The sequence below is a fragment of the Marmota monax genome, unplaced genomic scaffold (assembly GCF_021218885.2).
Source record: "Marmota monax isolate L192 unplaced genomic scaffold, Marmota_monax_Labrador192_F-V1.1 WCK01_AAM20220418_F8-fsc00050, whole genome shotgun sequence".
Taxonomy (NCBI): Eukaryota; Metazoa; Chordata; class Mammalia; order Rodentia; family Sciuridae; genus Marmota; species Marmota monax.
In genome coordinates, this window is record NW_026694552.1 from 9,381,267 (window position 1) to 9,399,783 (window position 18,517).

The 18,517-nt window shown below is 36.4% G+C and overlaps 1 protein-coding gene across 11 annotated transcripts in view; it reads left to right on the forward strand.

Moving 5' to 3' along the window:
• Pak3 (p21 (RAC1) activated kinase 3) overlaps positions 1–17,996 on the forward strand; it is a 257,142-nt gene extending 239,146 nt beyond the window's left edge. For all 11 annotated transcript variants that reach the window (XM_058571641.1, XM_058571635.1, XM_058571645.1 and 8 more), the window contains 2 exons: positions 9,113–9,250; positions 11,373–17,996. In XM_058571641.1, the coding sequence (XP_058427624.1) occupies positions 9,113–9,250; positions 11,373–11,462 (228 nt within the window). In that variant the 3' untranslated portion in view covers positions 11,463–17,996. The remainder of the gene's footprint in view (positions 1–9,112; positions 9,251–11,372) is intronic.
• Positions 17,997–18,517: the final 521 nt, after the last annotated feature.

The following is an 18,517-nucleotide window of genomic DNA, read 5'->3' on the forward strand; positions in this document are numbered from 1 at the left end:
ACTCCCTTATTGATTTAAATGAGTATAATTTGATTATGTTATGGTTTACTAATGGGTTCCACAAAGCCCAATAGTTAGTTGCATGAAGTTCCTTGGGCTATTGAAAATACCAAGAGAGTGATCACGTGGTAGGGTTCTTGGTTCCACCAGAATAGTTTCTCTTGAATTCATTTTCTATATTGGGCTATCACATGAGATTTACTTACATAAACCAGGGAATCTTGTGGGTTCCCTACTTTGATCCTGTGTTCTTTTGGCTGTAGATAAGCCACAGCTTTCCCTGACTTTGCCAAAAGCGCCATAGTTTGGGTGAGCGTTGTCTTTATGAGTGTTTTCAAAGACATGATCTTCAGAGAGCAGTTCAGAGCTATCTATCTTATCACTTCCAGACTAAATTTACATCTTGGAGAGTAAAAAAAGCCCTCTCATCTTACCAAGCAAACACACTTGGTCATGATGTGAAATATGCTGCATGTGGGACTCAGCAACTCCATACAGATAGTAATCTTGGGGAGAAGCCAATGAAGAGCATTGTAGTGATAAAAGCCATTATAGGGACATGTGGTCTATACTCTGGGGAGCAATGGGAGGAATTGTGTTTTTGTATACAGAGCTGGTCAGCTGATGAACTACCTGTAAAATAGAAGCTGAAATCAGTGTACGTGAGCAATAATGCTTGTTTTATAGATCATATTATAGGTTGTTTTGATCCTAATATGTTAATTTGGAAAAACACTAAGGTATCAGAGAATTAGTCCCTTCTAATGCTCTCAAATAAAATGTGAACAAATGTATAATGTTAAATGGTGCCTTGGAACCAGAAACTAAGTGTGGGTTGAAGATAAATGGGAAGTTTGGAAGATATATTCAATACGATGGTTTTTTTTTTCCATGATCACTTTTCTCATTTTTAAATTTTATTTTAGTTTTAAAAAAAATTTTGATTAACATGTAATATTTGCATATATTAATAGAGCACAATATGATATTTCAATATATGTATATAGCATGCACTGATCAAGTCAGGGTAATTAGCATTTCCATCTCCTTATCATTTCAGAACCAGAAGAATGTGGCAGTAACAGAGTAGAATCTGGGATCTAGGTTCCTTTAACCAGATTTTCTAGCCTTTAATCTCTGTTTGAATTCTGCTTCATCCCACCAGCCAGCCACCTTCTCTTACATTGTCCTTTGACTTCTGTCCTTGCCCTACTTTTTTGTTCTTTCAGCTTCTTCTACTTCCTGCACCATTTTGCTTTCCTTCTTTTCCTATTAACTCTTCCTTTCCTTTCTCCTTCCCCCAATCCCTTTCCTCTACTTTTTCCTTTTATTTATTTATTTTGATTGGTACCTTACAGTTACATATAAACTTGGAATGCACTGGGATATAGTCACACATGCACATAGTATAATTTGGATAACACTTTGTTCCCAAGTTCTTCCCCTTTTCCTCTCCTGCTCCCTCCCCTTTGGTTCCCTGCTTCTGCTCTACTGTTCTCCCTTCTATTTTCCTGAGGTTCCCTTTTATATTCCATTTTTCTCTCTCTAGCTTCAACTATGAGAAAACATTCAACCCTTGACTCTCTGAGGCTTGAGTACTACTTGGGATGCCATTGGTTGCCTCATGAACACAAGTATCCTGCTCTTCATTTCTTAACAAGAGATTAGAATGAACACATGCATTGTCAGAGTCATCTGGTATTTATTTTATGGCATTAGCCAGTCCTTTGTGCTTGAAAATAGTACTCTAAAGCTAGGCTAGCACCTAATCAGTCAGCACTACCTAATTACCTTTTATTATCAACCTATAATAGGATAGATCTATAATAAGTTCATTTAAATGGCTTTTTAAGGATCAAACAACAAAGCACAACAACAATAAAGCCCTCCTCCCATAATTTGGAGACAGCTTCTATGCAAACAAGTAGGAAGCTAAATTAGACCACATTGCTGTCACACTGGACTATTAAGTTGAATAAGTTCAAGTATGGAATATAGTGTTTGTTACAATATGGTGATTTTTTTTGCAGGTTGTGCTCCATTCACTCTCTACTTAGGAAATTAAAAAAAAGAAATGTCAGGGCCCTTCATGAAATCCATAAACACATCAGAAGCAGCAATACACTCTGGCCTTTAACCTCTGAAATCCCAGGTCATGAGCAAACTTAGTCAGAAGGTGTCAAGTCACTCATTGCCAAATCTTGCTCATAAAACACTCAAAGTTAGTTGAAAATTCTAACATAAGAAAGGAACCAGAGAGCAGTAGGCTGCAGGGAACAGCGAGAGTACAAGCTGCATAAAGACCATCAACACATACACACTAAGGATATAGTATGCATCCTCCCTAACTTGGTATGTGCCCTTTTGTTCCACATTTCCAAACAGGTGAAGAGTGACTGCTGCAGAAGGACCATTTCCTTTGTACTGGTAGAGGTGAATCAAGCAAACCAGTTGTTCATGCACAACATGCCTGCTTGTTTGCTTGCTTGCTTCTTCTTTCTTTCTTTTCTTTTCTTTCTTTCTTTTCTTTTCTTTTTTTTTTTTTTTTTTGGTGACATCCCTAGCTTTTTTATTTTTTATTTTGAGATATGGTCTCGCTAAATTGCTCAGGCTGAATTTGAACTCACAATCCTCCTGTCTCAGCCTCCCTAGCCACTGGAATTACAGATGTGCACATCACACCTGGCTGCCTCATTTCTTGATGAGCCCTTTTCTATCTCAGGAGAACTCCTACCTCAGAGACTGGAAACAGACTCCTACTTCCCCGATTCAAATAGTGATTCCTACATTACTAGTTGTGTGACATGGGACAAGTTATTTTTCTTAATCCCACAGGACTGTTTTTTTATCTGTTGATTGGGGAATCATAATAGTCTACCTCAGGGGCTTGATGTGTTGATTGAATTAAATAATAGTAATCATTCAATAAATTTTATCTGTCAAAACTTATCATGAACATATTTATACAGATATTAAGATATAGATAAATAGTCTTTTTGCATTTATGGTTCAGTTACATTGTATGTTCAAAAGACTTTTGTGGACTAGACTAGGAGCCCACTCATCCTGTATAATATGATTTCCATGGGAAAATGTTTTTGGAGTCCCAAATATTCAGCTTGCCACACCCTATCCTCTTTTAAAGTGAGTCTTTAGTATTGGTGCTGAGGTCTCTTGTAGTTGCTAATATATTTCCATGTATGCCCCCTGGTTTGTTTTCTGATGTCTTAACCTAAACTTTATAAACTGTTATAATGAACTGAAGTCACAAACTAAAGCTTTTTAATTAAATGGTTAGTCCTGTTGCAAAACTGCCTTAATGGAAATTTATTAGGTACATATGGATTGTTTTGAGACTTCTTTGGAGAAATGTGGTAACTTCTATAATGACTGCTTTGATCTTTCTTAACTGAGGAAATTGCCAATAAGGTAAATTGAATTATTTCTTCAACTGAATGAACTAGTTTTCTGTTAGCACTTAGGTAAATTCAGTTGCATATGGGTCAGTGAAAACTTTAGTGTTTTGTGTGTTGTTGCTAAGATATTTAGAGTTATCATTGCAGAATTCTAGAATATTAGAAACTTCTAGGTAATATGTATATCAGAATGAAGAATGCCACCAGTTTTGGGCCAATCATAGTATTTGTCATAAGGTCAGTAAATCATGGGGCCTATATAGTCTCACATGAGAAAGACAGTAGATTTTGCTTAATAATCTAACAGTATAACCAACAGTACATTCTCTGCTCAAGGTCAGCCAGAGAAGATAAATTCAAGTCCCAGGAAGAACTTGTTCTCTCCCCTTTCTCTCTGCATTTGTTTGCACCAGACTTATTGTGGCCATCTTTCTCCAGGTCTCCCCCTTTTGATGGTATCTCCTTATGTGCTCTGTTCATCGAGCGCTTTTTCAGTGTGGAAACTGAGTCATGGCTAGTGAAAAGTTATCACATGCCAATACTGATCAACTCAGAAAAGGTGCTTTATTTCATTGTCTGCCTATCTTACATTTTTAACAAATTACTTTAGGTTCTTAGCTTTCATACTCTATATCAGTCTGTTATATTCTCAGATCAGTTAAATTTGTACTTTTTTTGGCTTTCATTTCATTCAGCAACAAAAACATTTATGGAGCACTTATTTTGAGCAAACTGCTACAAAATCAGAGAGGATCATGACACACTTTATATCTTCCTCAGACTTCCAGTTCAGAAGGGAAGGCAAACCTGTAAACAAGTAACAAGTATTCATAATATGATGTAAAATACACACATGAATGAACAAAGGTTATGTGCTTAGAAGCATAAATAAATAGAGAAAAGCAAAATTTATTTGATTGAAACAGAGATGGGGGGACAGATCCTAGAAACTCTAGTCTCTCACTTTCCTTCCTCTTTTTCCTCTTAACTATTCTTCAGGGTGAATGTTGGACAGCACAGTTTGAAAACCCCATATTTGTGGATCACAGGTGACCATGAAAAAATTGTAAGCAAAGAAATGATTAGATTGTTAAGGGTGTGGACTGAAGAATGAAAAGAGTTGAGTAAGGAAAACCAATTAGGCGGTTATTAGAACTGTCTAAGAGAAGCCCGACCTTAAGCAAAGACAATGGGGAAAGGGAGAAGTGGATGGGTATGAAAGATATCTCTAAGGGTTGCATTAATGGAACCTAGTAGACTGATTATAAAAAAGGGTGGGGTAGGTTACTGGGTGAAGAAGAACAACTCAAGGATGATTCTGCCTTCTTACTTAATTCGAAATGGCCAACTCTGAGAAATCTCTAGTCTAATTTCTAATTGCTCATTTTCTTTGAAATTTCACTAACTCAGATAAAGCCAACATATGATCACTCATGCCCAGATTTAATTTCTTCATTCTTTCTTCATGTAAGACTTGACTTCTGGCAAAATCCTTTTTACTGTCATTGTTTTGTTGGCTACAACTAACTGTATTTGTGTCTCATTAGCAAGGCAGTGGGTAGCAATTTTCTTTTTTACTAAGATAGTCCCCAACTTACACAGAGGATGTGTTCCAAAAGTTCATTTTTTAGTTAATTATTTGGAACCCAGAGTGCATTTTCCCATAGAAGCAGCATTATACTTAGTGATCAGGTTCCCAGGCCAGTCCACAAAGGCCAGTTTCACCCATAATATAACTGAAAGTGTGGATATTTGCGATGGAAATTAGTTGGAAATAATACTGTTGCAATTAAAATGAAAACAATAGTTGAAAAAGGAATAGTCTGGGTTTTTGTTTCCCTCAAAGGGTAGTGCTTTATGAAAAGCAGGTTTAATCCTAGGAAGACAAAATGAAATAGATGAGGATTTTTGTGTAAATTGAACACCATGGCTTTTAAGTTTATTTTTTCAGTAATGTTTTAGAGTTTTTTTAAAACTAATAAAAGCAGTCATGTTCATTGCAGAAAATTTGGAAAACTGAAAAATACATTTTAAAAAATTAAGTCACCAATAATCCTACCATGGAAAGAAAATGACTGTTAACATGTTGGTGTGTTTCAACCTTTTTCTTAGTACATGTATTTTTTTTAATCGGTTGAACAGCAGTAGTTACATTGTATCCACATGATAAACAACAGTTGATGAAATGCAGTCTTTAAAATGATATTTATTAGCAATTTTTTGAACTGTGAAAAAAATATTTATGATATAATGTTGAGTATGCATAGATTGGGGATGAGGGAGTGTCAGATCAATACTCACCAACCAGGACTGGAGTCAGCTCTTAAGCAATCAACCAATACTCTCTATTATCAGCCCCAGCCTCCAACAAATCCACAGCCAGATTTTTTGTAGAAGTTCTGAATAGGACATGTGTGTTCTTTGAAGTGCAGTACAGGTTCATAACACTAGTTCTTTATTACTTCTCATTTTCCTTCAAATTCCAGTGTTTTCTTCTCCCTAGATGCTCTATATCACTAGCACTCCTAAGGCTTAACAACTATGATTAAGGTCATTTTTTAATTCGTAAATGGAATGGAAAGAGGAGCATACACTTCCTGAGGTAATTAGGTATGGATTGAACAGAGATGAGAAGAACTTGGGTAGCAAAGATGTGCATGTACTTGTAAGGAAGAAGATTATATGGAATAGAATGGATTCAGTTAAGAATGAGGAAAGAAAAGTGAGAAAAAAATAGTATGGTGTGCATATAGACCCAGAGAGAGTGGAAAACACCTTGAAAAGGGGAAAAAAGGTTTGTTTGTTTAGGACTAGGCTTGGCTTTAGAGCAGGAAAAAAAAGTAGGTAAAAAACAGTGATTTGGGTGGAGTTGTAACCAGCCGAAGTTAAGAGTTTTAGGAGGCAGTAAATGTACCATGCAGTAACTGATTTTCTTATAATAAGGGAACAAAAATGGTTTGTGAGAACAGGTGCTTCAAGCACTAAACATCTGCGATTAAAACACTTTGAACTTAATATATCTGTTAAAACTGTGCATCAATTGATTTTAGCCCATTCACTGTTTTCCTAAAAGCAGTTTGTGCATCCCAATCTCCTTTTAGTTAAGAGTTGTATTTTGGCACGAAAGCCCTAGGAACTGCCACCTGCATTTGCTCTTCATCAATTAAAGAATTGAAAATTACAAAGGAGTGAGGAGAGGTGGGGAAAAGTAAAGTGTTTGGAGTGGATTGTATTTACATATGGGTATCTTCATATACTAAGAACAACCCAAACATTCCTTGCACTCTGTTGAAACTAAGGACATTCTAAGTCTCACACACTGTTATGCAAGAGAGTCTCCTATGGAATGTTGTGACTCTTAAATTAGTGTGCTTATGATGCAGAGATTCTAATTTATCAAATCCTAGCTGAGCTGCAGGTTCTTGGCCAGTGATTCTCAATGTTGGCTGCAAATTGGAAACTCTGGAAAGCTTAAAAATACTGATGCCTTGGTTTCTCTTGCAGAGATTTTTTACATGATTGGTATTGGAATGAGAATTGGGCATGAGGACTTTTTTTTTTAAATCTCCCTAGGTGATTCTAATCATGCAGAAAACCTGAGAACCTCTAGTTCGATCCATTATTAAATATCAGGGTGGATTAAAACAGTTCTCAAAATTTGGTTCTGGAACCAGCAGCATCAAACAGGACGCTTGTTAGAGATGCAAATTCTTTGATCCTTCCTTTCCCATTTACTGAATCAAAAACTCAGGGTGGGGGTGGCCCAGGAGCCCATGTTTTAACAAGCCCTCCAGGTGATTCTTGTGGGTGCTAGAAGTTGATAGTCCCCAGATTACTTAAGTCCTTCCTAAGTCTTCCTAATGGACATCTACCTGCAGGGGTTGCTGGTAAGGAAAAGAGCTCTACTTACTGCTCTGGGAAATGACTTTGATAGAAATACCTGCAATAATAATATTAGGCTCCATGCAGGGGAAAGTTAAAAGGGGATGATAATTTTCTGCAAAGCCCAAGTAAGTTCAGGAGGTTGCATATCTTCTTAAAAGTGAGAGCTGGTCACATGAGCAAGCATATCCCTCCCTTGTGGCAGTACCTACAGGCAAACTCTTACTTATTCTTTAAGACCCTGCTCAAATTTCAATCTCCTCCATGAAGCTTCCTCTGAACTCTGACGTAAATTGTGTCATTTTTGTATTAGCACTATTTAGATTCCTGTATTAGTTCTTATCTCACTGTATTGTAGTGTTCTAAATGTCTCTCTGACTAAATTGTGTGATCTTTGAAGCAAGATGACTGTCTTATTCATCCTTGGATCGTTGATGTCAAGTACAATATCTGGTACCTACTAAGTGCTCTAGAATTATTTTCTCAGTGTAGGCATCAGGAAGTCAGCTTTGGGGACTATTTAGAATAAAAAAATAAATAAAACATGGACTGGGGGCTGGGGCTGTAGCTCAGTGGTAGAGCACTTGCCTAGCACGTGTGAGGCACTGGGTTCAATCCTCAGCACCACATATAAATAAATAAATAAAATTAAGGTATTTTAAAAAAAGAAAAACATGGGCTAGGATTGTAGCTCAGGGGTAGAGTGCTTTCTTAGCATGTGTGAGGCACTGGGTTCTACCCTCAGCACCACATAAAAATAAATACATAAAATAAAGGTATTGTGTCAATCCACAACTAAAAATGTTTTTAAAGAACAAAATAAAACAATAGCTGAATGAAGGTAGATGATTATTCTATTTTGCTCCAGTGTATCTTTCACGCCTGACACCTATTTGAAACAAAAATGTGTTTAATAGATGAATCCTTATTGCAAAAAACATGTCTTCAAAATATGGATTTATTTACCTGTGTGAATTAATCACAATCTTGGGTCCAACTCTCTTCCTTGAAGGCTGAGGGACCTTGATTCTGTCAGCATACCAAAAATTCATGTCTCTCAGTGGTGGCCTTACACATCAAAGATCTCAAAGACATAAGAATTATTAACAAATGTTTCATCATAGGATATATCATCATTAGGTACCAAGACTACCAATGCCAACTTTTCTCATATTTCCTTTCATTATAGGTAAAACTTCTTAAGAAATCTAATTAATATCAAAAGGGCTACAGCTGTCATAAGACAAAAATATTTTGAGTCCTTGTGTCCTACCACATTGCCTCCCATCCAGGCACAGCTATGGTCTAATTCTTTGTAATTTTGTAAGTTTATAATATATTTTTGTTATCCCCCATCTACTCACAAATATTCTTCATATAAGATAAGAAGGTAAAAATTATAATCACCTTTCTCTGCACCTTTTTCAGGTTATACTCAGTTCAGCATGATTGGATATATGTGTGCCCACAACTCTTTATAGTCACAGATTTACAGGCAGATCTTTGGTTTCTTTAGTGCTTCATCCCGTATTCATCGTATATAAATTTTTAGAGGCATAACTTTCAGAGGAAGCTTTGTAACTTTATTTCTAAGTTTTTGGGGAATATGATACCTCATTGTAACCTAAGTTACTACTAAGACTAATAATTTCTAGATGTTATAGAAACATTGAAATGTAAGTCACTGTTATTGTCTAAATGGAATTTTTAAGAACCAGAGTATAAACCAGAATGAAATTGATTTGTTCCTTCTGTTCCAACCCACGATCCTAATATGTATGTGCTGAATGGATTTTTCTATTTTTTTCCTATAGGCATTATATCTGATAGCCACTAATGGAACCCCAGAGCTCCAGAATCCTGAGAGACTGTCAGCTGTATTCCGTGACTTTTTAAATCGCTGTCTTGAGATGGATGTGGATAGGCGAGGATCTGCCAAGGAGCTTTTGCAGGTGAAAATAAAAGACAATAGCACAGAGGTCTTCCATCACAATGTGTGACAGTAAGAGAGCTCTTTCAAGAGATATGTAGTTAGAGTTAGGCTATTACCATTTGATTTTAGACCACAAGCACATAAGTATAGGCATGCATCTAATACATGATTGATTGACATGTTACCTTTCTTCTGAGAAGTTGGCAGTTTAATCTATAAATCTCTTTTATTCTTCCTGGAGTCTTATTTTGCAAGGGAAAAAAACAATGTGACCCTCTGGTGTTGCTGTTTTGTTCTAAACTTTACTTGTGCCCCTGGATGTTGTATGCAGGTGCTCTTGGCCGGAGGTAATTCTCTACATAACTATGCAATTATTTCCATGGCATTTGCTACTCTAATGCTTTACTGGTCAAAGCCCCTTTGCTTGTGATGCCAATTGGCAGGCACCTGCTTGCCTGGGTGAGTACCATCCAGTGGTGAGTGCCTCTGTAACCATTTGTCCTTTTCATGGCTCTCAGGGATACCTATATATGATGATAGTTAGTACCTATTATCTACCAAATTATGTACATACATTACCTCATTTAATTCTTTCTTACAAAAACTTTATAGCATGGTTATTATTATCCTGTTTTACAGACATGGAAACTGAGGCTCACAGAGCTCTCGAATGGCAGAGCTGATATTTGAGCCCTAGATTGTCTGAATCCCCCTACACATCACACACAAACAAATTTCAATTAAAAAGATGTATCTATTTGACAAAGAATCACATGGCCAGGATTACACACATAGCTTCACTGCTAGGGACTGTTTCTCAGAGACAGGTATCAAGACCTTTAACATCTAAGAACAATGGCCACTTATTCTGTCTGTGACTTTGAACCACACACCAATTAAACAAAAGGTGCAACACTTGCTTATGCACAACTTTCACCACAAAACCACTGTGTTCTGTCCTATCCTGCACAGAAAAATCTCTTCTTGTGAATTCTAAACTCCCTTCCAAGACAGAACCACACCTGGGAAAAAAAAAATTAAAAAAATAGCTCAAACAAATCATACCTTGGATCAAGCTATTTGGAGGAACTAAAGAGACCACACCTTCTCTTTTCTGCTCTCCATGACATTTCACAGGTTAACATAGGGCCCTGAAATGTCAAATCTGAAATGACACTTTGTTAATCTACTACTTAATCCAGCTTTGAATTACAGATGAAAAACCTGAACTTTTGAGTGCTTTGCTTCCATATGTTTTCATGCCTCCCACTACCCCACAAATACACCCGGATATAATTTCCTGTTACACCCTCTTCCAGGGATGACTAAAGATACAGGTTCTTTAAGTATAGCTATACAGCTAAGTAAATCATTAAATCAATTATCTAGTTAATTATTTACCCAACAGTACTTTTATATGAACCAGTCAGATAACTGATACAAAACTATATTTTAAGTGTGAATTGAATAGTTCATTTGTTGCATCTTTTCATTTTATACAAATAAACAAGAATCTTCATATCTCCTTAAGTCCATTCTCCAACGTTAGCCTATCATTGGGCTCCTTAGAGGTTACAAAAGAAATACTTAACAAAATGATGGAGACACAACTATTGGATTTAGCAGTTAGAAAGCCATTGGCTTCAGAAAAAAAATTCTTTAGTCATTAACTGAAGGCACACTTTCAAACATAAGGGCTATTCCAGAAAAATTCATCAGTTCAAGAAAGTCTGACAATTACAAACTCAGTGAGGTTTTACAAGATCCCTACTTTAGAGTTTTTAATGATGCTAATCAGTTTCCAGAGGATTTTCATGACACAGATGAAACATCTCAAGGACAAAAGCTGGCACCATGTTTTTTTTTTTTTTAATATTTTTTCTTTTTAGTGATGAACACAACTTTCTTATTTATTTTTATGTGGTGCTGAGGATCAAACCCAGTGCCTCACACGTGCAAGGCAAGCACTCTACCACTGAGCCACAACCCCAGCCCCTGGCACCATGTTTTTTAATTAAATGATGTTTAATTTGGTACTCAAATACATTTTAATGAGAAAAGGCTGCTTGAAAATGTAAAGTAATATACATGTTGAAGGAAAGAATTCCAGTAATTCTTCTTTTTTTCTCTTCCTTTTGCAGCACCCATTTTTAAAACTAGCCAAGCCTCTCTCCAGCCTGACTCCTCTGATTATCGCTGCAAAGGAAGCGATTAAGAACAGCAGCCGCTAGGACTGCATGCCTTACCCCTCACCATCTCCCTCATGAGTAAGACTGAAATAAAACTCTGCTGCAGGAAAGATGAAAGAAAAGACAGTCAAATAGGGTGGGGGTCTTTAACTTTCAAATGAATAGAAACTTCTTATAAGCCTTTTCCTACTCCCTCAGATTATGTAATTTATTTGTAAGCCTGAATCGCAGCCCAAACAGGGCAGCAATGTCGAAGTGGCCATCAAGTGGTCACTTCCACCGTGAAGCGAAAGAGCCAGTAGTGAATCCCCTCATTTTGTGCATTCACTTTGAAGAAAAAGATTTCTCAAAGATGCACATTCCCTCTTCATAGTGTTGTGTTTGTTTTTAAGTTAGAGAGTAGTACCTCTTACATTCAAACCTCCTTCAAAACCCCTTGCCCAATGTGATGTTTTTCACTTGCATTGTCATTAGATGTCCAGAAAAAAAAGATGTCAAGATGTTTTTTTTTTTAAAAAGAAAGCAAAAAAAGCAAAGCAAAAAAAAAAAAAAAAAAAAAACCAACAAAACAAAACAACAACAACAACAACAAAACAACAAACAAAAAAAAATGGAGCAAGTATTGTGTGAACATGTGGAATTCCATGCCCTAATAGAGTTGCAATTTTTTATTCTTCTTCTATAGTGGTGGCTTGGTTTGTGTACCTATTTTTCTGCATTTGTATTGGAAAAGGTTTCTTTTAAGACATTTTCCAAAAGCAGAGAGGAGTATGTGTTTTCAGGAAGGGCTTTAAATTACTGTATACCTAAATAAGGCTGAAATGGTGAAATCCTGTCATTTTCACAACAATGCTTAAGAGGTGGTCAATTTGTCACACAAACCAGCTGGTTCGTTTTCATATCAGAAAAAGGGCACACTAAAACTGTGACGTTCCTATTGGGTGAGTCTAGGTCCTAAAACCTAGAAAATCCTGATAGAAGAAACCTTACATAAACAAAGTTGAAACTTTCTCTGACAGCCAAAAAGAAAACAAGATATGTGTATAATACTGAAATCCTTGTTGGACATTAAGTAAACAAAGGTAAAGATACCTATTTTATCCTCTCTTGTGCTTTGTGGAACATTTACACTGTAAAATAGGCACTTCAGGAGGGAATAGATTCATGCAACATTTATTTATGATAAAATGATTTATTTTGGCAATTTATAACACTTTAGAAAAAAATTCAAAAGATTTGGAGAACAGAGATATAGTAAGCTTTCAACTCTATATGAAAGCTACATCCCAATCAACATTTGGCTCTGAGCACCTGTTCCCATTTTTCCTGTGTGTTACCAATTTTCTGTTTCAGGATTATGGTGTATATATAGTTCTCAGAGCTTTGAATTTCAAAAGTATGTTCATAAAAATCTTTCAATTCCCCAGTGAAAGTAATTTTGCTTCCTAATTAGATATTCCAAGAAATAATAGTCCAACTGAATTCCTTCTGTGGCTTGGGGAAAATACCAAAAATTGACAGTAATTTCACCATAAATTTATTGATTAAAAATTCAACACTTAGTACTTCCTGAATCTTCTGAAAGTAGAAAAAAATGTCTGGAAGGTATCTGCATAGAAAAGGATATGCTTCTCTTTTGAGAGTATTAGCAGTTTTATAAATTCTGGAAAGTTTTTTCTCTAAGCCTTTGAAAAGCTAACAATCTGTTGTAGGAGGCTTCATAATTTGTAAGTATACAAGGAATCTGAATAGAACCTATCATCTACATTCACCCACAGGGGGAAAGAGATTAATGACCATAGGCCTCTGTCCTTCTCTGTGAGGTACACCTTTCCATCTAACATCTATGATCCATTCCTTAAAAAGAAAGCACTTTCTTTAGAGTTTCTGCTAACCATATAGTGTACATGTTTATGTTTAGAAGATGACACCACTGATGGATTTCCTATTTTCCTACTGTTGTTTTCTTTGACTATAAAATTTGGGAGGAGCTTGACCCTCTTGCTCCCCTGCAAAAACAAGGTCCACAGTGGGATAAAACAACAAATGTGGAAAAAAAAGCTCAAATGGTAATATTAATTTGAAGCATATTATGTTATACTTTGCAAAGAGGTGTTTGGGCCTAAAGTTTTTAATGCCACACTGTTCTAGTATAAGAGAGAGGCCTTATTTTTGATTTCTTTATAAATTAAGCTTTTTGTTCACTCATAGTGCCAGGTAATTCAATGAAGTACCTGGGGTGCAAATAGAATTCATTACCCTGATGACTACACCCTGCCAGTAGAAAGAGCTGAAAACCTGGTTGGGAAGCCCTAGTCATCAGTTAGCATCCCTTATATGTTGCAAAGGCCCTTTTTTGTTATTTTGGAGACCCTGGAGCAGTGATCCTTCAGATCACTGTAGGCAGAGAAATGGCTGCTCTTTATACTTTCAGTTTAACATATTAACAATGAGGAGTCAAGTACTTTTTTACCATCACTTTGTACCAAGACTTGATGATATTATATCCCAGTAGGCATTACTCTTACAAATTTAAATCTATGTAAATTTCAGTGAGAAAAGCTTCTAAAACCCTTTCCTTGTGTTGGGGAGTTATGTGTATTTCTTATAAGTATTAGAGAGAAGCTGTTTCTTGTGCCAAAATGCTACCGAAGGATTCACATTTGGTACACTCGAACAACTTGGACTCCAGATGGTTGATAGTTTATTCCCTTTCCCTGAATTTTTTTTCACTCATCTTGACATAGGTGAGTCTATCCAGATCTTTAATATTGCTAGTATGCCCTGAGATAGTGAGGGCACATTATCGAATGTTGATTCCAAAATGTCCTGATAGAGGAATAGGGCAGTGGGAAAGTCAGGGAAGGGTGAGAAGCACAGTAGAGATTATTTATTTAAGAAAGAAAAGAACATTAATGTTGTAGCAAGGATCCGGTGCGTTGTCATAATCCCATGAGGATTTTGGGATGATACCATCCTCTCAAATCAGTCACCATGTTGGGTAATGACTTCGTTCTTGCTGATCTCGTCTATGTGTCATTGTAAATATTTGTGCGTCCATGTTCCATTTTGGCTACTGGATGGCCAAGTCATGTGAAGATTTAACTCAAGTATTTATTGTTTAATTGTGTTATTCAGATTTCTTTCCAGCTTGTGAATTGCACCCAGTTTTTTAGTTTAAACATCTGATCCTCACATCTATCCCTCCCCTGTGAAGCACATTCCATTGCTAAAAGAAAAAGAAATACGAAATTGCTTCCTGTTGTCCGTAAACTGTTTTGATAGTTTGAGATGTTTGTCTATAAAGGATATTTCTCAGCTCAAAGATCGTGTAAATACTTATATTCCTTTGCTGAATGGGTTGTTTATTTCTAATGAGGCTGCCAGTTCTCAGAGAGATTCTATAAAATCACTTTTACATAAAAAACAGGGATTACAACTATGTTAAAATAAGTGTGCATATGGACAAAGACTGGGAGGGAACACAGATAATTGAAATCAGTTGTGTTAGGGTGGTGGGATTATGTGAATTTTTTTTTCTTTTTGCAATTTTCTTTGATGTTGTTACTTTTTAATGAATAAACATCAGAAAGGGAACTATAGAAACATAGAAAAGATGCCAGAAGCAAAGGCCTTCTGGCCAGAGCCCAGAGCATGCAGGGCACAGGTATTTGCTAGTTACAATATTCCATAGGCTTTATACTTGCCTGGGTGCTGAGGTTGGCACACGCTCAGGTATGGCATGTGCTTTCTTAGGAGACTATTATCTACGTCCTAACTAGGGAGAGGCCACTACAAGAACTCCAAATACATTGTTCTGCTTTAAAACAGGCTGCCCTCTGCTTTGGTATGACATCCAGGTGTCTACTTTGGTTACTTTAAGTCAGAGGGATGACCATTTGATTATCCACTTGATAAATGTTTCCAGTAACAACTTTCTGGATCATCTTAACAGATTTTCAGGTTGAATTTTGGAGGATTAAAAGGATAAAATCCCAAACTCTCACCATTTCTTTGTCCAACAAGATCTTATCATCCAAGTAGACTTCTTCTTTTAGTAACCAATAGGCAAGTCTCAATGATTTCAATAGAAGTTATGACTTGCAATTAAAAGCTGACTCTGAAATTATTAACACAAATATTTAGGATTATCTCTACCTTTTGGCATTCAGTTACATTCATTCCTGTTAGTTTTGGCTTGTAGTGGTTTCCGTGTGCTTCTGTATGGATTAATTAAAGGTTGTATGCAGTAATTGTGGTTTTTAAGAGAAAGGGAGACCATCTACCAAAAGAGAAATTTCCTTCCAACTCATTAAAAAAATTTAGGTGAGGACTTTAATAAGGAAGTAGTGGCCTCAAATATGTTACTCACTTTCATCAGAAACAGACCCTATACCTTGAAAATTCACAGGCTTTTCATTAGCCATTCTCAGTGTAAAAGTACTCATGGAGGTGTTTACCTTGTCATCCCCACTTGAATCTCATGGTCCTTTTCTGAGCTACTTGCAGTTAATATTTAGTTAAACAAAGGCATGGCCAGTGGTGCAAGCATCTCCCAGTCTCTGAGCAAGAGGATGGAAATTCAGTATTTGTAAACTGACAGTCTAATAGGCCTGGGAATTTGAGTGACCTTAATACATGACTCTGAACATATATTTGCATGTGGATTGGGAAGGAAATAAATGGGACTTTGGAAATAATGGAAATATTTTTCTTATGAAAGTTTTTCATTAAAAAATTTATTTCTACTATAATTATTCTGTTGGTTAGCTTTTAGTTTTCACTCCTTTTTCTGATTCACACTCCTTTAGTGACCAAATGAATATAACCCAACTTCTCATACATTGGGAATGTCTGTTTAATATTAAATAGTATGTAATTGAATCTGCAAATGCGGGAACTGAGATGCCATCTCCATGTGCACACCTCTGCATATAAGTACTTGTAGCATTTACTGTCACTTAATTTGATTGAACTTGAAAGATAAATTTGTAGAATCTGGTTAGTGCCATCAATCTCCTTTGGAAGCTGCCATCAGGTGAATGCTATCCTATAATACCAATAGTAAGGCAGGAACTATGTTCACCTGACTTAGTACCCAAGAGGAAATTGACAGCAATTCTAGAGAATGAGTCAGATACAGTGGAAAGAATTCCAGCCTAGGAAGAAGGAGACCTGAATACTAATGGACTTTATTACTAACTTGCATTGTGACCCTAGGCATAACCTTTCCATGACTGTTTTCTCATGTCAAATAAGGGTGTTTGTGTAGCTGCTCTCCAGAGTCTTTCCAAAAGCTCTAACATCCTGTGGTATAATAGGTTGCCTTTCACATTCAATCTTACAATGTGATGGCAAATACCACATGCCTAAGCCTGAATCTCTTATATTTCAATTAAAAAATAGAACCATGTAAGATGGAAAAACTCAGTAGTACTAGAGAATGTTGATAAAACTTGTGGCAGACTTCCAGTTCATTCACAATGGTTTTGTTTTTGTTTTAATGTCCTTTTTCTGGTGAGTATTCCAGTTTTCATTTTCCATATACTCTGTATGTAAAGTCTGGTATTCATTAAGTTGTGGCCAGTATTTGCTACTAGAACAGAAATACACTGTCACATTTGCTAGAATAGAACTGTTTTGGGCCTCTCCTTTCCTATGAAGCAGTGCTGGGCCTTATAGAGTTAAATTCTAAAGTGGCACAAGATAGCAGACCCTGTGCAAATTAATGCCTGAGACTACAAAGAGGGGACCTAAGCACTTGCAAGATTCAGAGAGAGAAATGAAGAAGTAATTGCATACTTTTAGCATTGTTGACAAATTTACTTGTTGGAAACCAAAGATAGTGTTTCTGATGACAACTCTCACAGGGATTGGCCAGTTGTATGAGTATGCTGTGGAAAGGGTAAACCAGAAGTTAGTTAGAGGATGGTCCCACTTGCCTGCCTATAGCAGAGTGCCAACCAGTCCTGAGTGTGAAATTCAAGTTCAATGTGTGTACTTTGTGTGGTGTGCTTTATGGACCCGCATATACTATATTCATTAATGATGATAAGATGTTTCACAGAATCCAATAACCATTAGTGGGTTGAGTTTAAAATCTCAATACATCAGCCAGTAGGAGCCAGATCACAAGGATACTGATGTCTACTGAGATTATACTCATAACTTCCAGATAAAATAAGTTGAGGAGGATCTACATTTTTCACTGTTTATCGAATTGTATCTCATTTGGTTGTGCATTACTTTTGTCAAAATGTGTTATCTGTAAACCCATGTGTAGTGAAATTCTTCTGTAACTTTGGATTAAAGGTCTTTTGGATTATGGTCTTTTGTTTGTTTGATTTTTAAGTAAGTTATTTCTTTTGTAGACATGCTGATGGTATGGTTACATCCTTATGACCTCAGCATCTGATCTTTTAACGATTTTTTTGTTTCCAATATTGTTACTTTACATTGTGGTTGAAGCAATAGAAAATTGAAATATGGATTGTGCATGACTGTGTCTTGAGTGTAAAAATATTGCAGTTTGAAACTTGGACCTAAAGTATTGCAAATAAAAATGACAAACATCAATGTGCTGATGTTTCTCTCTTCTGTCACCTTCCCACCTGTTCTCCTGGCTTTGGCCATTTTACCTATTGTACAGGTTGGAGGGGTAGACTGTCTCAGATGTTTGGAGGTGACAAAATGCCCAGCTATATAGCAATACAGAAAATGCTCTGTAGATTCTGTCACTGAATAACTAACTGAGTGTCCATCTGGCTATGACATAGAAAAGCTCAAAGAAGCTAATGTGTACGCTCAATGCAGGGCAAAACGCTGGTAGATTCCAAAGACAGATGAAGGAAAAACACCAAGAGACATCATGCAATAAATCATTTGATTTTTATCATCTTTGTGTTTGAAAAATTGTGAACATACAAAGCAATGTTGCACCATGTTTATAGTTTTTGCCTTATATTTGGTGTCAAATTCTGCAGGTCACAGAATAGATTACAAACCTACATTACTAAGAACCTTCATCCAACTTGTTCCTTAAAAAGCACTTACTGATCCCAGCACTGGGACTAAGGTAAGAGAATCTCAAGTTCAAA